Source organism: Onychomys torridus, chromosome 6, assembly GCF_903995425.1.
Source record: "Onychomys torridus chromosome 6, mOncTor1.1, whole genome shotgun sequence".
NCBI classification, from domain to species: domain Eukaryota; kingdom Metazoa; phylum Chordata; class Mammalia; order Rodentia; family Cricetidae; genus Onychomys; species Onychomys torridus.
Genome location: NC_050448.1, coordinates 33,639,812 through 33,663,140, shown reverse-complemented (window position 1 = coordinate 33,663,140; position 23,329 = coordinate 33,639,812). Strand labels below are relative to the sequence as shown.

Here is a 23,329-nt window from a genome sequence, read left to right as displayed (position 1 = left end):
GAAGGCCATGGAGACTCCTCTCTTTGTTATAAGGTATGTTTTTCCGTGGCTGGAATTTAGAGCATGATAAATCATCATGATTCCAGTGGGATGGAATCCCAGAGACAATCTCTGGGGCCTGGCCCCGGGATTGCAGAAGTAACATCACGGGGAGAAGCAGACATTTTGTTTTGCTCCAGGTGTTGATTTTCTTCCTTTTTCATGTCTAGCATTAATTTTAAGGGAAACATCCATAATTAGATAACTGAATGTCCATGGTATAAAGTACAATAAATTTCTAGTCAGAATAACAATGAGTAATGTTGTAGCATACTTGACTGTTTGGTGGAAGAGTCAAAACAAAATGAAAAGAACTTCAGCTTTAAAAGCTACAGTGAAAGAAAGGTAGAAGCAGAGGTGGGAGGGGGGGCTGCGGGTACCATAATGAAGACGTTATTTGATGATTGACAGCAGCATTTATGATGAGCGCGGAATGCCTTTTGCCATTGTTAAGTAGTTGAACTTAGATCTTGATAATCTGGTAGTGTAGGGGATTAGAAACAATCACTTAGCAGACTTGGGGTTCCTTTGTCCAGTTTTGGATGTGGTTGCTTTTGAACCCGCATTTCATAAGAATTAGGACTTGTCTGCACATCTTCCCATGCACAGCTTAGGCGCAGGGCAGGATGAGTGACAGTCCTTCGCGGTGCTCTCCTTGTGCCCACTCATTAACATCCCCAGATAGCTCTGGAGTGTCTTCTAGCAACCTGTCCTTCCCTGTGCCCTTTTCATTTGTTTCTCCTCGTTCTAGTGCACACCACTCCTGTTTCCAATGAGAAGGGAAGTGGTTCTGCAGAGCTGGAGGGTGTGACCAAGCCTGTGAGGCCTCGTCCAGATCTCAAGCCCTGTTTGAAGGACAATGAGTGTCACAGGATTTAGAACTCTAAATACCAGATTATCAGCAGTCTTTGTATCCACAAAGAGATGCATTCCTTTTTTGTTTGCTCATCAGCCCCATTTGTAGCCCAAACTGTTCATATACTTACTGTAGACGGTCATGGGGATTTCTTTGAAGGTGCTGCCACGAACAAACTAAAAATAAATGTTTGTGTTTAGTAATATAAAATGTATTGCACACCAAAGACACTGTAATTCTAGCTAAAATAAAAACAACTACAGTGACTCAATAGAGATGAAGTCAGGTCAGGTACTACAAAACCATCAGGTTTGTTACTAATTATTTTAAGATTATAAAATAATTAATCCACTGCTAAGTATATGTGTTATGCTATATTTTTCCCGTTTTCTACATTATACTAAAGCTATGCTAATACTACATTGTAGTAATTTCTAGTTTTTTATATTAACCCTACAACACCTGCTCAACATACTAGAAATAAAACCCAACAGCATTCTGTACCTTGATTTGGATGTATTTTATCAGTTTGTTCAGTAATTCCAAGAGCTGATCATTTCCAACAGGGATGTCTGTGGAGATAAATATTCAATGGATATGGTAAGAAAATTGGTGATAAGAAACTAAGTCTATGTTGAGCAGCCCTAGTCCATCAATGCATTCAATCAGTACAGACCTGCTGGATAGAGGAGTTTGTCCACAACATGAATGACGCCATTTGTTGTCATGATGTCAGATTCTTTGGACTTCAACTCATTCACCAGAAGCGTCTCATTTACCTTTCAAAATAAGGGGTGATGTTAAGGAGAAACTATATGGAAACCACTTAATAACGATAAGCACTTTATAAACCCCTTGTGGTAACTTACTCCTTTCACGTAGATTTTGCTTCCCTGTGTAGACTTCAGGATGTTAGTGACTCCAGGTTCAAAGCCCTTTCCAATATAAACCCCTGGCGTCAGGTGATAAAGAATGATGTTTTGGAGAGCATTTTTATTTCCTGCAGGAAAAGACAGATGTTTGTTTAATAATACGTTGCTTTTCTGACATTTCGATATAAGACTAAGGAATAAAACATTTAGTTTTCTGTTTTTACAGCTCTCTGTCTTCTCACAATGTCAAAGTTTTCTAAAGCCGATGCCAACGCTTTATCAAAACATCAGTCATTTCAATCAACTCAAACTATACCAATTAGTCTTGAAATTATGACATTTCCCTTTTATACCATACAATGGTGTGTCTTTCAATAAATTATGTTATGACAGTAAGCAGTTTATGAATAAACATTAATGAATGACTCTCCTCATATCCCAAGCAGGTTAAAGGAAACCAAAGCTGGTTAAGTGAACCAGAGGTGTAGGGATGGGGCTTTCTTTTCTTTTCTTAAAGATGAGTACAAAAGCTGGAGAAAGCCAAGGTTCTTCATTTGAGGTGTCAATGTCTGCCGCTTGCCAGTACTCACCAATAAGAATCTCTCTTTCTTCATTTGTCATACCCTTGAAGGCCTCATTGGTTGGAGCAAACAGCGTCCAGTCTCCGGGCTGTGTTAGGAGATCTTTCAAATCTGCGGCTTCCAGGAGGCTGAGGAAGATACTGAGCGCAGAGAACAGGCATTGAATTTACTGTGTGTTAGATGTAGGTTCACTCAGCCACATTGTACAGAGCAGGGTGGAATCCATGTGTTGTGGAAACTGAGAAACCACCTTACACATTTTCATGTGTTTAAATGTAATCTCCCTGTAAAATAAGATTTCTAATGGGGGAAATGATTGGAATAACATATAAATTTCTCCGCCTCTGTTTTTCTTACAAAAATATTAAAGTCACATTTTATGTGACACAAAACTCTTGTTTCACTTGATATTTTATTGAAGAAGTTTTTTATGTCATCATTTTTAAAGAAACAATTATAAGAAAAATCTCAGAAGTAAATCGGACTATTAGACTTTTTCCAACCACCAAACCATACTATGATTCCCCAGGAACAGACCAAACAGCTCTGAAAACATGTATTAATTTTAAAACATTTGTATGAATTTTTTAGATTTCTTTTGGAATTTCATCTCTGAGAACTGTATTTACATCATTTTTACCTGTGCAGAAGGTTGATTCTCCCTCTCTCCCCAGCCATTAATTGCCTGTAATTCCCAATCTAGGGGTGCAGCCTTGTGAAATTTCTGTCATTCATGCTGATGTGTCACCCGGTACTGTCATTGTGAAGGTCTTATTTAGGTGAGCACATTGTTGTTATGAGTGAGCATCCCTGTCATATACAGAAGGCACTGTCTCACAGCAGACATCCTAGTCCTCGGGCTCCTACAATCTTTCCTTCCTTTTTCTGTGATCTTCCCTGAGCCTTGGCTGTCAGGGTTGTGTTGCCACCAACATATCACCAGAGTTAGCAATACTATAAGCTGGAGGCTTCTCAGGATAGCACCAATGCGGCTCATTCTTTTGCTCAGGGGCAGCCGGTAGACTTACCTAAAGCGCTTATCCTGCCTCAGTTTTTCATGCAGGGATTTCTCTGCTGGTTGGATGATCTCTCGGAATATGTGAATTGCGCCATTCCTTCCCTGCTTGCTTCCTCTCACCATGCAGGAGTTCTCAATGCAGATGGCCTAGTAGGGGAAGAAAGACCCAGGATGCCCTTTTGTGGCCTTGATCTGAGCTAGCCCTTCCAAGAGGTCAGCGGACTGACAGGGCCAGAAAAAAACAGCTTCTCTCTTGTATGTGATGTCTTGTGATTTTGCTGTGCTCTTCTCATCCAGTCCTACCACTAGCCAAGCCACCTTATGCATCAGACCTGTGCATCCTGTCAGCAGACTGGAGACTTTGCCTACAATTCTACTTCTGTTTTTTCCCTGTCATCGGTTCCATGGTTAGCTGCTCTGCACGGTCTTTATGTTCGTATTATCTATAAATATTCCAAAATTCAGGGTCTCTTGTAAGCCTCACATTTACTACATTTTCTTGACAGTTAGACCAATCAGTTATATATCTAGTCCTTAATTTATTTCCAGTTTTTTAAAATTAATAAATGTATATGCTTAATTTAATACATGTGCATGTATAATTTAATGTATGCAGAACTATAATTTAATGTGTGTACATGTATAATTTACTGAATGCATATGTATGCTTCAATGTGTGTATATGTGTAATTTAATAGATAGATGTACATGTATAATTGAGAGTGAAGTTAATTTACTGAGTTATTTAAAATGTGTGCCTTGCCATCATGAAACCTTAGTGAAGGGCCACCATGGGCCACTTCAGTCTCTAGGGAATGCTTCCCTACCCATGAAGCCTTTTTGGCTGCACTATAATTCTGACAGTCAATGTTTTCAGGAAATTCCCTGCAGGATATAGTTCTTTCATTTCATTTAATAGGATCCAGAAATCTGTATGGTCCTTTTACAAATCTATCTTGAAAATCATTCAAAAGAAATTCCATTATTGAATGGAGATACCACAATAGGGGATACACTACACCTTTGACTCAACATGAAATACTACAAAGTATTCTACAAGGCAAACACCTTATCAGGAATCTTCTAGAATTTAAATGAGTATTTCAGAACATAGTTACTTGTTATCTGAAACAAAGGCTAATTAGCTGTCATACACAGCACATGGGCACGCTTTCCTAATCATCTTTCTCTGAGCTGTCCTCATCTCTGATCATATGGACATTAAATTTCATAATCACATTTATAAAAGTCCGAGGAACATTCGTGTGACTCTTTGGCCAGTACATGCCATGTGACATTCAGGCCAGTGTAGACGCACATTCGATCCTGGTCTGACCCACTTACCGTGCGATACACAAAGACTCTGAGTTGTTTGCCTCCAATGGTCTCCAGTATCTGTCCATTGTAGAGGTCACTAAGGCCGACCTTAACTTTCAATATGTGATTTTGTAGAATTAGCTTAAGGAGGCGCTGATCCATGCTCAGAGTGTCATCTGTGAATAAATTCATTAGGAGGAAACTTGGTTGTGTATGGATAATATGGCTGGAAGAGAAATCAGAGAGTGGGCAGTCTCTAATGCTGTTCATGCACACCCCTCATTCACAGCTGTGTACCCAAGGCTAGCAAGGCCATCTGCCAATACAAACTGACTTATCACTCCAAACTATCTCCATGAAGTTCTTATTGGGCAAACAAGGGCTGCATCTACACAGGGACTATTTACTTTCATAATGGTCATCGGCAAAATCTAAATCTTTATAGTGGCCAAAGTTCTTGTTTGTTTGTTTTGTTTTCTTCTTTCTTTTTTTTTCCCTGACAATTAGGTGTCCATCAGTCACATGAGTGACTATTGATGAGTCATTTATAAGTTCATGCTTATTGCTGGTCAAGGGATCAAAACTCACAGACTCCAGAGCATAGGTACATTATTAATCTAAGGGAGATACAGTATTTCTAGAAACTCTAATATCTCTAATTAATAATTTCATATATTACAACTTGGTATTTTAAAAACATTAATGTTTGATTTTTGTTCACTAAACTTCTTCTCACAACTTATATATTTTCCTGTGAAATAATTCTTTAGAACAGATCTCAGCATGTGTTCTAAATATTGTCAGTGGGTAGCAATAACTGCATGAAAAACACTTCCCATCATGATCCAGAAGTAATCATCTCTGGTTTTTATGCATTTATAATTTGATACCTATGTTTTCCAGACTGCACAATATAACCAACATTTTCTAAGATGTCTATTCTTTCTTACTGAGAATAAACACTGTGAAGAAAGACGGTCCCCCAGGGAGGAAGCAGGAACAGAACCCGGCACATACCAGAGAACGCGTTGTTCACAGGTGCTAACAAAGTGTATTCCCCATCTGGCTTCAGAGAGGACGCCAAGCCCAGCTGGGCCACCAGGTCTGTGAAAGTGGTTTGCTGTTTTCCAGCCAGCTCAATGACTTGTTTGGCTGTAAAATAAACCATTGCCATCTCAACAATGTCGTCATTGTTATGATCCTCATCCCTGCGATCGTAAATCAGTGCCTGGCTCTTTTCTATGCTTGTAAGCTATTTACTTGAGTGTCAATCCAGTAAAAGGTCCTACCCTGCCTTAGTATGAAGGTTCTAGTTTCCATGGGAGGGGCTTGATCAGCACAAATAATTTTCGAAGGAATTTTTCTCTATGTCTTCCTAGTGTAGTTTTCTTTAACCCTCTATTACTCACCTTTCAGCTTTTTCTGCACTGTGGGTGACACACCCCTTATTTTACCCAAAGTCTACCATCATTCTCTCTCTTTGTTGCCAAGAAACACACTAGTAGTGAGGAAAACTTGTATAGAGACTAGATACTTGGCCAAGGGCCCATGACTGCACAGGCCTTGGAGTCAGCATTTGACAAGCACACAGCCAGTTTGCTGTTTGTGCTCTTTCAGACTGCTCATTAGGTCTTCATGGACTTATTCTCCAAATACCTCAACTGGCAAGTCAAGTGGTGGGAATGGGGCCCTGCTCACCAGAATCAGGGATGAGCACTTCGTCAATCAGGTGGATGACACCATTCTTAGTCACAATGTCTTTCTTGTTCACCATCTTAATTCCATTAATGGAGATGCTGTCCCCTTCACATCCTATCTCTATTGTGTTTCCTTCCATGGTCTCGAACACGGCTCCTCCTGTAATAGCCTCAGAACACTGGAGAGTATTTAGGATGTGGTACTTCAAGAGAGCTGGGGAGAGAAGAGGGGAGAGGAGTCAACTTCTGGTCAAGGGAAATAACATTTGACCCTTAAATTATGCATTTCATCGTGGAACTAAATTCACCAAGGAAATATGACAGAAATGTAAGACTTGAGATATTAAAATTTTAACTATGCATGTTCTAGGAAGGTGAGTATTTTAAATCACTGCTTCAAAAGAAACAGATTATCTGATTAGAAAGGAGGGAAAGAGAATATGAGCTTCCAAAATTATTTTTGCAGCAGCAGGAAAACACAAGAAAAAAGAGACCAAGTCTTTTAGTTGGTTTTATGAAGTTATTTGTTAGCCAAGTCTGTTCTAAAACACGCAAACAGAATGCTACATTAGCCACTTCCAAAAGACCATTCATGATTTGCAAACTAGTTCTAAAACCTAAGGGCAAGGTGAGCTATTCCCTCAAGACAACACCTAGAAAGTATAGACACCTAGCCACCATTTCCTCAAGACAACATCTAAAAAACATACATCAAGAGGGATCTGCCCCTTGACTCTGTTATATCGAGACTTACATCCTCAAAGTTTGTCAGCTGTATTTGGATAAACATATTTGGAAACTGAGTATATAAAATTTGTTATCACAAGGCAAAACCCATTCCGCTGTTGAAAGGGAGGCTGGAAAGGACCCAGATACATTTGTGAGTCAATGTGTGGTAGCCAAGGAGAACCATATAACTTTCTCTGTTCAGTTATACCTTGTAGCATATATTTAGAGTCAAAGGTATTATATAATATGCATTCCATATTAAAATCAAACCCAATATTATTCTCCCACACTTTTTAATTTAAAAAAGATTATTTACTTTGTTGTATTAGTATGAGTGCTTCCTGCATGTATATTCATGTACCACATGCATGCCTGGTGCCTACAGAGGCCAGAAGAGGGAGTCATTTCCTCTGGATTTGTGTGGGTATTGGGAATCAACCACAGGTCCTCCTCAAGAGCAGCCAGTGCTCTTAACTGCTGAGCCATCTCTCCAGCCTCTTATTAACCTTTCATAGTCTCTATAGCTTATTTGCTTGGAAACAACACCAAAGGCTACAACCTTGCAGCTGTTTCTATTGAGAATAATACTTGGCTTTTCTTTAAATCTTTTAAATGATGTTTTCTAGAGCACCTCACATTAAACACTTTTGGTCTTTTCTTTCATAGCTGCCATTACTGGCAGTAACTGGTCTTGTTTCATTGCCTTTGTCCTAGGTCTCTGGGAGAGGAAGATTTTTTTTTCCTACCTTCAGAAGCCACTTTGTCTCCCATGATCCTTTCTAGAACTCCCCGTGGGAGTTTCTCAAACGCTTCATTGGTGGGAGCAAAGAGTGTGAAGTGACCGTCTCTTCCAAGGGACTCCAATAAGTCGGAGGTGATGGCAGCAGCCTGAAACACAAATGGCTTTCAGAGGATCTGCATCTCAAAGCCAGGGAAACTTGTCACACACTTGGCCTAGGATATCAGGAGGGAGTTGACAGCTTCACCAGAGACATTTGCTTATGTTAGACTGTTAAATTATTACTTTTTGGCGCAACCAATAAAGTCTTTCCCAGTTTTTCTCAAACTGTTGGCTAGAAAGGAAAGTCTGCCAGCATTTTTCCAACTACAGCAAATCCAGCAACATATACAGCCATTGAATTGACACTTTCTAAATACACCAAACATACTGTCGTCACACACCCAGCCTTCCTTTATCACCATGTCCAAATATGTATTATTACTTTATATGGGGTGGTATCTCCTTTGTGAAGGAAGTAGAAATGGTTGTTTCATGGAATGTATTATTGCAGTGTGCCAGATTTGTTGAATAGCACTTTTGCATTCTGCAGATCTTGCCAGGGAAGGAAGGTTTTCAGTGACTCAGGGGAATCTGCCCTGGTTCTTACTCTGAATGATGAAAGGTCGTCTTCTGCTTCGAGGAAGTCTTGGATGGAGGTACCTATTTGCGTCAGGACTCGATCAATGACGTGGACAACACCATTTGTGGCAATCTGGTTCCCATGGATGACTCGCGCACAGTTTACAGTGACAACCTGCAATCATTAGAAAAAAAAAATTCAGAGCCAGCATTAATTGCTAGGACAGTAAGGCAATTTCCATGTTCCCATTGTACTAGTAGGTATGATGGAAAGTACCTACATGCTAAGTGCTGATGCTGGGGACTAGTAGGTGTAGCATAAAGAGCCTACAGACCTACACACAGAGTGCCCATGTTATCTGTGGATTAAGACCAGAGTATTGTCAAAGAGAAAGCAGAACTATTTAGAACCCCAGTCAATCAGGAGCATCTCTGGAGATCCAAGACAAAAAATTTCCTCCATTTGAGTTATTGATTTTATTTTTGTCCTTTAATATGAATAGTTATAAACTATTTCTAATGTTGGTCAAAAAATTGTGTAAAGAATTCTGATTAGCTCTGAAATGAGTTCTGAGAGAGGGATGAAATACCATTGCCTGTCATGAAGTCTACAGAATAATAAATAGTATTGCCTCTTCACTGGAATGTTTTTTCTCTTCTGGAAATTTGAATGCTGGAAAAAACCCTGAGACCCTATTGTCAGTTTGCCATAGTCAGCATAGTGTCCAGAGAGTGACCACAGGGCAGTCACCACACTCTTTAGTGTGCATTTCACTATTTGTAAGAAACCCTTTAATACACAGTGACTCCTAAATGCCAATCATGCAGTCATTAGGAGGAACCAATTGGATTGAAATTTTACAAGGCCAAGATTGTTTTAAATCATAATACAAGCATTTGCATTACACTGACAAACATTTTATCATTTCTGTGAACATCCTAACAAGGAAACAAGATTCAGGAAAATATGACTTGGAAATGTAAATTTTACAAATGAGACTTACCCCATTGGGATAGTGGTTAATAAAAAGCCCCAGATTGTTGTACATTGAAGGAATCACCATGCCATGCTTCAGGTCCTTGGTTAACATTCTCTTATTAACCATGTGGCTATGTAAAGCATTCAGTAACTCAACATTGACATTGTTCTCTAGTCCTCTGCGAATATCCTAGGGAGAATTCAGTAGAAGTTCATTGGTTTTGATTTGCTATTGAAGTTCCCTCCCCCACCCATTTAAAAATGATTATTTGCATGTTCCATGTGTGTGAGAGTGGCTGACTGTGTTTGGAGCTTGAGTTACAGGTGGTTGTGACTGGCCTGATGTGGGTGCTGGGAACCGAACATGGGTCTTCTGCAGCATTCTGAGCTGTTGAGTCATCATTTTTCAAGCCCCATTTCTACTCTTTTGTGGCCTTATTCAATTGTCAATTCATCACACAAAATTGACATGCATAACAGAATTATATTACTCCTACTGATTGAGGAATTTGGGAATTTAAAGTAGTCAGTGGAGGGTTGTACGCTTTGGGGAACAAAATTTTAAAAATACATTGATGAAGAGATAATCTTTGTATAGGTTAATAACCAGAATTATTAACCTATATAATATTGTTAATATTGGAGGTTGAGGAATATTTTATGAATTAATCTGTTATGACTTAGTCTGTTTACAAGAACAAGTATTGTTTATAACAGTTTAAATATCCACACATATTTACTAACCTGATAGTCTTGGAATAGCCATCTATAAGGCATGTGGTTATGTATATATAAACAAGTACAAACTATACAGCTTTTAATTCACTATAGCTCTGCTATTTATAAACTATAATAAAATACAGCTATGTAATGTAATATAGCTTATAATAGATTTTTAAATACAGCTAGGCATTTTAACTTACCTTTCTAATAGATATGTTATCTGAAATTACATGTATTTTCCCACAACCAAGAAAGTAAGAGGAGAGAAATAAAATGTAATAATAGTAAGCACTCTTTTAGCTCATTCTTTGTCCCTTTAAAAGGATTGTCTCCTGGGGAGTTCCACTGCGGAAGGTGAACATGTACCATTGTCCCAATAACATGTTTTCTGTATATTCTCACATGTGTATGTAGAAAGATATGACATGTTCTTGGTTTATATATAAGTTGAGCAGTTAAAATGAAAATGGCAGTGTCCCACAGTGAGTGTTTCAGATAGTGAAAGGATTAATTACAGAATCCAGGTTCTCCCAAGCCTCGTTACTTGGTGCAAAGTAGGTGTACGACCCCTTTCCTTCAATCTCTTCTCTCAGTTTTGAGACATCGGAATAGTGCTGAGTGGTAGTGGCTCCCACAATGCCCAGCGTGCCATAAACATGGTCAATTGGCATCACTGAAATAGTCAAGAAGTGAGCAAATGATTAGTACTTGATTTCCAGAATGTTCTTTTATAATCATTCAAGCTTTTCACTATTCCCCAATATATCGAACTAATCGATTTAAGCAATAACATCCCATGAATCACCTACTTTACACAAAAGTGGCATTTTGAGCATTATATAATAAAGTGCCACTCAAGCTATTATTTCTTATATTCTTGGTGCTAAGGAAGTGAGTTTTAAAATATCAAACTGAAGTAACATTTAGTAAATCCCATGGCATCAATAATAGTTCAATGAGAATTTCCAGAAAATATATCTGATTATTTTATCTAAAGACAAGCTGCTGCTTGCTGCTCATTGAGACTTGTAAGGGTAACATGTGCTATAATCTAGGGCTGAGTCCCTAAGCAGTGTATTATGTTTACATCGATAACTGTCATGGTTATTGGTCCCTAAAGCAGTGTATGGATTCAGTTCTTTCCATTTTAATTTAAGGAAAACATATCTAATCCTTTCAGAAGGTTCTCTTGGTCTGAATGTCAACCTGAAAAGGTATGACCAGCCTTCTGTAGACTACTTCTGACTCTGTTGACTTGAAAATTGGTCTCATTTGGACAGAGTCATGAAGTAAATGACAACTTTAGTGAATTCCCCAAGACAATTATTAAATTAAACCATAAAGTCTGCAAAAGAACTCTCAATATGACAAAATCGGGTAAAAGTGAAAAAGGTTACATTTAACAGAGTTTCATGCCTAGTTTGAGCAAAACCCAGCTCAACAGTTTCCATGTGAGAAAAATCTGTAACATAATTGCTCACAAATATGATATGAGTTAGTCAACATGACATTGTCACCAACAACATTAACCAAACCCGGGGTCTCAGCAAGTGAGGTTCCTAACATTCTCTCAGCTGCTCAGAACTGAGTGCTTTGGAGACTCTAGCCTAGCACCTCATTCTGAACACAGTATTACGCCAAGGACTGTCTAAGGGTTGGTGACCATGACAGTCAGTGCTCTGGAGTCTACACCTGATTGGGGGCCAGGAGGACCTGTGCCCCAGGAAGAGACCATTGTATTGAGGAATGGGAGCCTGGAGAAAGGTGATGATTGATATTGCAAATCCAGAGGAAATGAAAAACAACTTCTTTTTTTTGTTGGCAGAATTATGGGTGACCACATTTCAAAGTGAGCTGGTCAGCTATAGATGTTGCCTTCTTAAAGTAGGTGCCATGCCTCTAGCCAAGTTCAAACATGGGGACTTTTGCAGGGTGGGAGCTGAGCTACTTCCAATTAGGCTTCTCATGTAGCTTCCAATGCGTGACAAGGGAGGCCTACTATTTCAGAATTAGAGCAAGCATGTGATTAACACAGAAACATGGAGAAGTTGCTGTGATTGTGCTGAGTATGCTCACACACACTTGCACACCTACGAGCACACACACTTGGCTTCCCCACAAATTGTCTAACTCATTCCTCACAAAGGAAGTGCTCCCCATTTAGTCCTGAAGTGTAGCTTTTACCTGCTGGACAGCCTTTCATCCCTTCCATTCTCATATAGCCAGGACAGCATTCATATATCACAGTGCTACACAGAGGGGACAAATCTCAGTATTAAAACAGAGTATCACAAAAGATGCACCCTTACATCAGCTTATCACTCATTCCCATGATTTGCTAAGATTGTAGAAGCCAGCTATTGTTTCTGCCCTTCAGATACCAGACATTTATGTAAGTTTGGAAAGGTTCCTGGGTCTTGATCCTGAAGAATAGAGTTTATTAAGCAGGTTCACTGTGCAGTAGACAGATGCCCTTAAACAAGTCACTTGATATATTAGAATTCAGTCTGCTCAATAGTTTAACACGGAAAGAAAAGTGATAATACCCAAATCCAAATAGTTGTGAATCTCAAAAGAGTGTTTTTTAGAATAATTTTGTAGCAAAAAAATACACTCATTAAAATATGCTACCTTGAAACAATAGAAATACATTGACCTCTTCTAATAAAATTCTATCTCACGTACATTTCTTAGCATGAATGAATTATACACAATAAAAGATTTCTTTGATGTTTTCATACACATACATGACATACTTTGATCAATTTTTGCTCATTTTTACCCTCTGTTGTCTTATCATTTCATCCCCCCCCAGATAATATCTCAGACAGCAGATTGGCCTTGAACTGCCTCTGAAGTTGAGGATGTCTCCAAACTGATCCTCTTGTGTTCATCCTATCTTTTGGCATTTTTACGTAGTGTTGGGGATTGAATTCAGGGCTTTGTGCATTCAAGGCAAGCAGCCAACCAAGTGAACAGTTACTTTTGTTTTAAATTGTCAGTAGTAGTTATTATTCATTAATTTATTTATTGTTATCATTATTAATTTGAATGTGTTATACAAGCTTAGATTTTCCTTTTTTTTTAGTTTAACTTTCTGTGCAGTTTCAAGAGTTGGCTGCACCTGAAACAAGGGAACTTGCATTTGACCCCAATGCAAATCCTCATTTTCCTCTTGGTGACTATTTTACTTACACAGATCTCCACAGAAATAAGTAGACAATATAGTAACTAAGTAAATGCCCTCATGAATTTGATTGATGTGCATTATAAACAGCAAAATGAGGTCTGTCTAGCTATAGTTAATCTAGAGGCTAGAAGATAAACAGTAATGAGGACAGGACGCTGTCATTACGAGACAAATGTCTATCACACACACTAATATAACCTGAGGCTCAACTCTCAAGCAGAAAAGGCATGCAGCAGAGGGGGTGAGTTTGCAGAACAGTGGTCTGTCATTTCAACTGATAAGTGGACAATGTGTTTAACTGAGTTAATGCTTCAAATACAACTGAAGTGTTTTGTTCTCAGAGCGCATGTATTCTACACAAAAATCCACTCTCCTGTATGGCCAAAAAGTTGAATAAAGCAAGAAGAAGGCACAATCCTTGCTCTGCACAGCTTGGAAGATGGGGAATTTATCTTCACTATCTGAGTAGTAACAAAAACAGCTGCAAACATCACTGGCATCATACAGGGAGCCTGCAGAATGCTTTGTGAAAGAGGTTCTACGTGATTCCAGACAATACCTTAACTTTAAGGCCCAGGGAACTTGTGCTTTTCTTGAGACCTGGCCTGTTTCCTTCCAGTAAATTCCCCAAGTAGCTGTTTAACCAGAAGCCAAGTTGAAAACTGACATTACCCAGAAGGCACTGGCAACTTGAGCAGAAGGGAGGGGAGGGCAGGGCAGGCTTCCTCCCTATCAGTAGTACTGGTTTCTTTGGTTATTCGAGATCAGCATTTGCATTTATTTCAGTGAGGAGATGCAAATGTGATTTGAAACGGAAGCTGTTGGAGGCAAGTTTGCTAAGGGGACATTGTTACAGTTTTGGTAAAAGTCTGGCTACAAGCAGGACTTTTGTCTAATGGAAAACAAGAGTCTTCTGTTGTGTGACAACTTTGGCATCTCTAATACAATTACATAGTGGAAATAAGAGTCCCTTAATTTCCAGGAAGAACACTAACAACATTTTCCCTGTACACTCAGCATGGGAAGATCACTGACTTCCCCAGGTTAAATAGTTCTGTGTGGAGTGTTTGTACCAGTAGCACAAGGGTAGAAATTAGCTATTTATTTGTTTGTTTGTTTGTTTGTTTGTTTATTTATTTGTGGTTTTGAGAGTGTCTCACTTTGGAGCTCAAACTATCTTAGAATTTGGGGAAATCTTCCTGCCTCAGCCTTCTGGGTGACGAGATTATAGGCATGAGCCACTATGCCTGGCTGAAATAAGTTTTCAAGCAATATTTGCACTCTTTGGAGGGTACCTGAAGTTCATCATGGTGTACAAGCAGATCTTCAGATCTTGCAGTCCCCAAGGCTACCCCTTAGAGGATGCAGTCCAGATGGATGGCAGTGAGGAGCCTTCCCATTGTCTTCATCACCGGGAAAGACATGGAACCCCTTTTTTGATTTACTAAGCTACCCCACCTTTGAGACAGCTCCCTCCTTGTAAAATGATGAATTGGCACAAGTGATTCTTACCCTTCATAGATCCAGGGTTTAATTTTTCTACCAATAGTTATGGTAAAATAAACCAATAAGCTTGTCTAACACATAAGCAATAATGTTTAGCAGGTTTAGGTTGATCAGTCAAAGACACTGCCAAGCCATGGTGTATCACTAAGCTAGAAGAAATTGTCCTTTTAGCCACTGGGATATTTGACAGAGTGATGGGCTTCTGCTATCACCTCCATGGTCCCTGGGGATCAGGCAGTTTGTAAAAAGCATCAAGGGTTAAGAAGAAATGGAAAATGCAACTTCTTCCTAAATTTATTCCTCAGTGAAAACTCAGAGGTGACGTGGAATCTTTCCCATGATTTCTAAATGACTAGAGAAACATTAATTTGGGTTTTTAAAACCTTACATTTCAGATCGATTTGTTGTCCTTAATCTGTGTGTGTGTGTGTGTGTGTGTGTGTGTGTGTGTGTATGTGTGTGTGTGTAAGAAGGGCAAATGAAACACACAGTTTAACTGACTCTTAGGACAAAGGAAGACCAAACAACAAAGAATGTAAAAGGAGTAGAAACCATGTTTGTTCATACTAACTCAGGCCATATCACACTGTTATGGGGCTTGCTTTGGCCCCTCCAGCTGATAGGCTCAGAGAGAAATCCTCTCTTGTGACTGTGGAGACAAGAGGGGGTTTCTCTGCTTGAGCCTCTCTCTAAAAACTCACCAGTTTGGACAGTATTTTCAGTCTGGGCCATGTACCCAAGAAGAGGCTAGTGACATTCCTGTGGGTCATGAAAATGTCAATGAAGAAAAGGATGTGACTCACGTTTTCTTTCCACAGATAGCACCTTGGTACCAGTTCTTACACGAGCTGAAGTATTTCTTTTTGGTGCCCAGAATCTGCTGGAGGGCACAGACATTTGGGCTGGAGAGTAAAGGAAAGGCAAAAAGAGTTAATCCATATGGCTAGCATCTCTGCTATTTCAGGTCAGGCGGCTGAAAAGAGAGGTTAGGGTGCAGACTTGACATTGCAAGATGGGATTTTAACTTTGTGCAAATCTAACTCCTGATCCAGTTCCACTGAATTCCTGGAAAAGCAGAAGACTAAGGGAGATAGGGAGTGACGGAGGAGAGGAGGGGAGGGGGAGGAGGGGAGAGGAGTGGGGAGAGAAGGAAGGAGGATGAAGGGGAAGGGAAGGGTGAAAGGAGGGAAGACATGTTGTATATTTGAGTATTTCAAAAAGTTAACCTGATAGGACTATTCAAACAGAATTAGATTTAGCAGAGTTTGGATTTTATGTACACACTACTGTTAATAGTGAGCCCCTCGCCTCCACTTGTTTTAAAACTAAGCATGCACTCACTGGAGGATGGGAGACTTGAGGATTCCCCTGAACAGTGGGAGACTAACAGCAAAGGAATCCCTATTTTATTACCTACTCTGCTCTGTGGTTCCCTAGGTACTTGGGGAAGCAAATTAGTGTTAAACGTAGCTTTTAAACAATGCCTTCACATAAAGGAAACTTGTTTCTTTTACTAGGACAAATAAATGAGTCCTCTACTGCAATTTTAAGTTTGCTTTCTCTTAAAGGGATGGGAATTCTGCTCCACTCTGGGAAAGAGTGCTTTGAGAGTTAAGAGGACCCTCCAGCACTTTGGAATGATGCCAAGAGCCACATGTAAAAAGTACAGATGTTTGCTCAAGTTACTAAGTTGTTTCTAATAACTTTTTAAAATCCTACATTTATCCTAAAAGATAAAAATACTTCAAAGAATTCAGAGGAACAGTTATTCAGACCGGAGTTTAATTTTCATATATATAAATCAAATAAAATTTGCACTATGATCCCATGAGGCATTTCAAAGCTTGTAACATGATACCATCTAACAGTAGATTCTTTGATTTTGAAAGCCATATTCTGCAGGTTTGGAAGGAAGTAAAAACTCAAGTAAACTGAATTATAAAGGATTAACCTATTGTATTTTGTTAATTACATTAAAATTAATAATCCACATAAAGTAATAATAATTATGTTGATATAAAGTCTTACGTATTTAAGACATATATGTCATAGTAACCATATATAGAGATATATACATATATACATACACACAATATATATTTACAGAATACTTATTTTTTGTTTTCCTGTTACCTTGTAAAAAGTAAAACAGCAACAAAAACCAACAACTACCCCGAGCTGCACTTATAAGGAACTTTACACATATTTCTAGAACAAGCTAAGCGGAAAAATAAAGCCAACCAGGGACTCACCCCTGATCCCGACCCCTGATGCGGCTGTGAGCCAGGACCTTGTCATAGTAATTGTTGGCGTTTGCAGGGTTAAGATCGCACAGCAGCAGCAGCAGAGCCAGCAAGGACAGGAGCGGAACCATCTTCAGCCCTGAGCTCCGTCCAGGAAGAGAACTGGCCTGGGCTCTGGAGAGCTGAATTTATATAGGTCTGGGCGGTGGGAGGGAGCGTGGGGCTGTAGGAGGGGGCGCTGGAGCAACCTGAGACTTCCAGATGCTGTCCAGAAGCACCAACAGCTCTGGCTGGCTGCCAGTGAAAGTCTACTGGGTTCTGAGCAGACTGAACTTCTATTTGTTTTCAATTCCAGAATGCCTCGCTTTCGCCTGTATAGGTTTTGTTTATGAAAACAGCTGTATTTGAGTTTGGGGGCCGGAGGGGGTGGGAAGTGTGTGTGTGTGTGTGTGTGTGTGTGTGTGTGTGTGTGTGTGTGTGTGTGTAGGGGGGCACTCTGCCATCTGCCTCTGCCACTCTATGTCTCTCAGCTCAGTTACTTGTCCGATGTGATTTTGTCACACTTAATCAGTCCACAACAGAACACTGAGGTTATTTTTCACCAGAAAAGAAATCACGAAGGGGATTTCACACAAATCCCGGATAGATTTATAACACATGTAAAGTATGATTTCCACTACTAACACGGAAGAGGCTTGCGTTCCTTGCAGTTCCATAAAACCTGAGCTATGTCATTTCAATTCTTAGTGAGCATAGAGGGTTAATTAACAAAGATCTACTTTGGGAGAGTTTCCCTAACTTTTGAAATACACATCCATACCCAACCACACCCACTCTCCATCCCCCACGTATGTATTTATGCATGCATATAATAAAATGCTGCTTTTTCATGACACACAGGCTGCATATCCTGATAAGTCCTGGAAACAAGTATTACTAATCCAGAAGCAATGTGGTAATTAAATGCATATTAAGAAAGAGAGCTGCTGCCAAGAATTTCCTGATTTTTAAGAGAACAACTACACTCTCTTGGTGCCAGACTTCAGCATCCCCAGCTGAGGGAAGGCACATTTGTTACTTCTTCACACAGGTGTTAGATGTGGAGAATCCTTTTGATGAAGAAGCTGTGAAGATCAGAAGGGACATTAGACTGGGAAGGATACCTGCCATTAGTCTCTGTGAATGCACGCATTTTAAAGCCACGCTGAGAGAAGATGGTGGTGTTTTCTGGGCTGTGATGTTCCCCCTCTGTTACAGATAACAGTATTGTTTTCCCCCTGGCAAGGTAGAGAGAGACACCATGCCTGGACTCTTTGTTTTACAGTTGGAACAGTTTAAGGGGACTGCACATTAGGCCAGAGAAAATTCCTTATCTGGAGAGATAGGTGTAAGCTTCCTGTGGGAATCGCCTTTGGGTGCTAAAATAATTCTGCAACAAGCAGCTGATTTATTAAGTAAGTGCATGACCAAACAACACAGTTCGAATATGAGTCAGAAGCCTCTGTCACTTCTGGAATCTTGGTATTAAAGGATTGAAAATGTACAAACAATCCCTGGAGAGCTGAGAGAGAAGATATCATAAAAATTAAAGTTTGTCCCTTCCAGGATACTTGTGTGATAAATAATACTAATCTTTTATTTATATTTATCTAAATGAAATGATTCTAACTTTATCTGATTTCTTTCTTGTTTGCTTTTAAGATAGCTTTTTGTTATTCTTAGATTGTACAAGCAGTGGGCTGTTGAAAACTACTCAATGAACAGACAGACCTATATCATATGTATAAGGTATACCTAATATAAATCAACTGGCTATTAGAAAGTTTTTGTTAACATTTAAGAGATTGCTGTGCTATACATAAGTAGTACACATTTACTGTCTTACACAAGGCAAAGCATATTCTCATATAACAAAAAGTCTTTCTAAAGTCAGTTTTATAGTTTCCAACAATAGGAATCTGAAATCTTTCCACCCAGAGCATCATGTTTGAAACTTTCAAAACTCCCATGAAAGTCAACAAATGCCAGCCCTCCACAAATATTTACAATTTGGATCAGTAATGACACAGGGAGGGTCTTGCAAACGAGATCCAGAGGACACAACCCACCGGCAAATCCAGAGAACAAAGAGAGTGAAACTGAGGCCAGGCCAGAAAAGTGATGCTGTATTTAGCTAGTGGGAGAAAGTCCAAGGCTGAAGACTGGACTGAGTCACAGCTGACAGTTTAAGGATGGTTGTGGGGGGACATTGTGGAAAAGACTGGGAAAAACTCTGTGGAAGGGCACATTCTCCTCCAGGGTCCTCATCAAAAGTCACTCTCTTTCCACACAGGGCCCTTTCTCTTCTGCTTCATGAAAGGACCCTGACCCTAGTGACCTTGCAATTTTCTTAGCAGTTGGGAAAATGACGGAAACCATAAAAATGATGTCTGACTTTCCAGGGATGCAAAGTCTGACCTAGAGATGTAAGTCATTAGTGAGGAAGAATGGTTTATTATGTAACTGAAGAGAGATAGTGTGTCTGAGAGACAGGGCCATTTGTCTCTAGCATGGGATGCTGCTTTATAGGCAATTCTCTATTATCTAGCCTCCCCGGAGACCATGAGGTCATCACACTGCCATGCTTACTCACCAGTGTGTAACCAACCTCAAACTCCTGCACTCCCCGGGACTCCTCATGGCCTATGCACTCAGCAACCCTGTGGATTCAAACTGAGAGCAGAATGGCAGTGATCTTGCTTGTATCATGTGCATTTTTAAACGCTTCCTCTTCAATATATGGCTCACGGCTTGTCATAACATGAGCTTCAAGTGTCTTGCATGTATATTACATAGCACAACCCACTCTTAAAGCCCAGCCAAGCCTTGCAGCTAACCTGCACCTTGTTAGGGAAAGCTCTCCTGAGCACTTAGGCACCTAGGCTATGAGGACTACTAGCCTTATCTAGTGCCTGGAATGGAAATTCTTGGCAAGACTCTGTGATCTTTGGGTTCTTTGAAAAAGACCAAAAATTTTTCTTGAGATTATTATGTTGAAATAATTTAAATTAAGCAAGACTCTCATATTGATTTCTCATCTTTAAATATGTATATAAATGAAATAAAATTGAGCATATACATATTTTACAAAAGCCAAAAGAGGTCAAGAAGACTAGCTATAGGTTTGGATATTCACATTGACACAATGTAGAGTCTATCTACATGAAATAAAGCTTCTAAAGCCTTCTTTGCAGTGTGCCATTTCCATAGATTTCCACATAACCCCCAAACACAGTCTGTTGTAACAAGGGGAAGACAATGGAACAATATTCAGTTTTGGGACTCACTGCACACCAAAGAAAGAACCATGGGTTCTTAACTGTTGACTATTTGGGGCAGAAGCCTTTGGGGATAATGGGAGATGGGTGCTGTCTTCATACCCACCTCCATGGACTCTTGAAAGCCCTTCACATGGTGGATCTACTCCCCTATGAGGTCGTCAGCCATGTCAGCTTCATCCTCCCCAAACTGGATGCATTTGTGCATTTAACACTGAATGTATTTTGTATCAGCACTATCTACTTTGTATTTCTCTGGAGACATCTAGTGGAGAAAGTGCACCACACAAATGTGTCTAGAAACACTGGGAATATCTATTCGGTTTTGATTAAACTGATAAATTGAAATTCATAGAAAACAACCTAATTCCAAAATGCCAACCAAGGAGAAATAAATAACTTCTTCCAAGAAATCTTCTAAGGCTGATGCAAGCTAAAGCTGATTCAAGAAGGGACCAGTAAGTGACATCAAGTCTGGATGAAGAACAGAAATGGTTGAAAATAAATTGCTTCACTATTGGGGTTGTTTTTTTCTGCACTGACTCACAGGAGAAAAAGAAAGCATATCTTTGTGTGTGTACACATACATGCTGATACACATGTGTGTGCCTGCCCGTGGAAGACAAGGGTTGATGTTGAGTGTCTTCTTCTAGCACTCTGCACCTTATTTTATTCTTTGAGAATTCACACACACATACAATGCATTTTTATCATATCCCAACTATCCTCCAACTCTTCCCAGACTCTCCCATCCCCTTCTCAGCTTCATGTCTTCCATTCATTCATCCATCCACTTGTTTATTTGTTTGTTTATTTTTAAACCACGGAGTCTCAAATTAGTGCTACCTAACTGTGCATGTGTGAATCTATCCACGGGAACACGGTCAGTTATTGCTTCCAGAGGCATTTCTTGCCAGGTCAATCATTACTGTAACTCATAGGTGGATAGCTGGACAAGCTTGTTGGTGGCTTTCCTCCCCCAGCAGCCTGCAGAGCACCTTCCTGTACTATGAAGGTTACAAGCAGTGAGATGCTTCTACACAGATACCAGCTTGTTTTCTTCATGTCCGATGACTGAAGTATGTGTTGTCTTTGTCAATAGGCTCCTACTATCAAGTTCTGATTGGAACAAGAGGAAAGGGGAAAGCCCATATTGTTTGGGGTGGGGTGATCCCCTGACCAGCAACTCAAAGGGATGTAATCCACTCCCATCATTGGGTTTTTGTTTGGTAAACTGTGGTTTCTGAGAGGAACATTGCTCCCCAAGTATGGTAACAACTTAACTTACACTTAACTTTCTCCCTCCCCTCTCTGGTGTGTGTATGTGTGTGTGTGTGTGTGTGTGTGTGTGTGTGTGTGTGTGTGTGTGTGTGTGTGTGTGTGTGTGTGTGTGTGTGTGTGTGTGTGTGAGAGAGAGAGAGAGAGAGAGAGAGAGAGAGAGAGAGAGAGAGAGAGAGAAGTGTACACACACACAAATACACACACATTTTAGGACACTTATAAAATAGTGTGTGTGTGTGTGTGTGTGTGTGTGTGTGTGTGTGTGTACATGATACAAATACTTATACAGTAGCATGTTTCTATATGGCTTTTTTAGACATCCTTGGTGTTATTTATCCCTCCCCAGTCCCTTCTCTACATTATCCTTCAATCCCCCACCCATTTGAACCTACCTGCTTATTATTCTCTTCCCTCCCTTTTAATATTTGCTATTTTCCTCCCAGACTTCCCCCACCATAGCCTCTTTCTAGTTTCCTGCCATCTGCAGGCATTCACAGTTAAACACACAGATCCAAAGAGTTAAAGCTGGGGCCCCCACTTGAAAGGGACCTGCGATGTTTGTCTTTCTGGCTCTGGGTTACTTTGTTCAGCATAACTATTTTTAGTTTTATCCACCGTATTCTTGGGGAAAAGAGTTCTCCCTGAGCTCAGAGTATATTGGTTAGCTATTCTGGCTGCCAGTGGGTTCTGTGAACTGCCCACTAGGGTTATAGATATATATTGCCATGCCAGGTCCCTGACATTATTTTGGAGTTCAAACTCAGGTTCTCTCACTTACACAGCAAGTGCTTAACCCACTGAATGGCTCTCCAGGCCATGACTCAATTTTCATCAAACAAACTTGATTCACACATTGCTTGACTCCCACATTCACAATCCTGGTCCTTTTTGGCACTCAAACCTTCTGTCTTCAAAGACAGTGTCCCAATCATCTGCTCCACTCCACAGTGACTTCCAGTGTTCCTTCAGCCAGACGCTAAGATAAAGGAAGAATGTTTGCTACAATAAAAAGAACTTACTAGAACCCCAGCCTCTGCTTTGGCGCATTTGGGCCACTCAAATCTTGGTCAGAATTAAGATAAACCCATAGTGTGGGTTATCTTTCCCCTTTCCTTGGGAACTTTCTCTCTCACACAGGAATGTTCTAGAGTCCCATCCCACATATCTATCTCTGTACACATACTTCTTCTGTATTCATCTGTGTAAAAATTAATGCCAGTCATGTACTTGTGATACCTGCCAATCATGTATATGTGACACATACCTCCCAGATGTGAAAGAAAACATGATTTTTAATTTGGATTATTATGGGAAACAATGTATAAATCATATAGATTATCGGGAACAATATGTGTGTTGTGTATATTATTGTGTGGAACAATATGTAAATTGTATAGATTATTGGGAACAATATATATGTTGTATAGATAGTTGTGTGCAACAAGATGTATGTTGTGTAACTTATTGGGAACAATATGTGTGCTGTAAGATTATTGGGAACAATATGTGTGTTGTGTAGATTATTGTGTGGTACAAGATGTATGTTGTGTAGATTATTGTGGGGAACAATATGTATTGTATGGAACAACCTCCAGTTACACTAATTTTCCTATGAATTATG

At 39.8% G+C, this 23,329-nt stretch overlaps 1 protein-coding gene across 4 annotated transcripts in view; it reads right to left on the bottom strand.

Moving 5' to 3' along the window:
- The window catches only part of Postn (periostin), a 30,307-nt gene extending 12,943 nt beyond the window's left edge, over nucleotides 1-17,364 (bottom strand). For all 4 annotated transcript variants that reach the window (XM_036190999.1, XM_036190998.1, XM_036191000.1 and 1 more), the window contains exons 1-16: nucleotides 17,120-17,364; nucleotides 15,671-15,769; nucleotides 12,356-12,420; nucleotides 10,687-10,844; nucleotides 9,474-9,638; nucleotides 8,498-8,644; nucleotides 7,856-7,997; nucleotides 6,382-6,594; nucleotides 5,701-5,835; nucleotides 4,711-4,859; nucleotides 3,377-3,513; nucleotides 2,358-2,488; nucleotides 1,765-1,895; nucleotides 1,572-1,674; nucleotides 1,400-1,467; nucleotides 1,026-1,071 (exon numbers count right to left, since the gene is read on the bottom strand). In XM_036190999.1, the coding sequence (XP_036046892.1) occupies nucleotides 1,026-1,071; nucleotides 1,400-1,467; nucleotides 1,572-1,674; nucleotides 1,765-1,895; nucleotides 2,358-2,488; nucleotides 3,377-3,513; nucleotides 4,711-4,859; nucleotides 5,701-5,835; nucleotides 6,382-6,594; nucleotides 7,856-7,997; nucleotides 8,498-8,644; nucleotides 9,474-9,638; nucleotides 10,687-10,844; nucleotides 12,356-12,420; nucleotides 15,671-15,769; nucleotides 17,120-17,241 (2,011 nt within the window). In that variant the 5' untranslated portion in view covers nucleotides 17,242-17,364. The remainder of the gene's footprint in view (nucleotides 1-1,025; nucleotides 1,072-1,399; nucleotides 1,468-1,571; nucleotides 1,675-1,764; nucleotides 1,896-2,357; nucleotides 2,489-3,376; nucleotides 3,514-4,710; nucleotides 4,860-5,700; nucleotides 5,836-6,381; nucleotides 6,595-7,855; nucleotides 7,998-8,497; nucleotides 8,645-9,473; nucleotides 9,639-10,686; nucleotides 10,845-12,355; nucleotides 12,421-15,670; nucleotides 15,770-17,119) is intronic.
- Nucleotides 17,365-23,329: the final 5,965 nt, after the last annotated feature.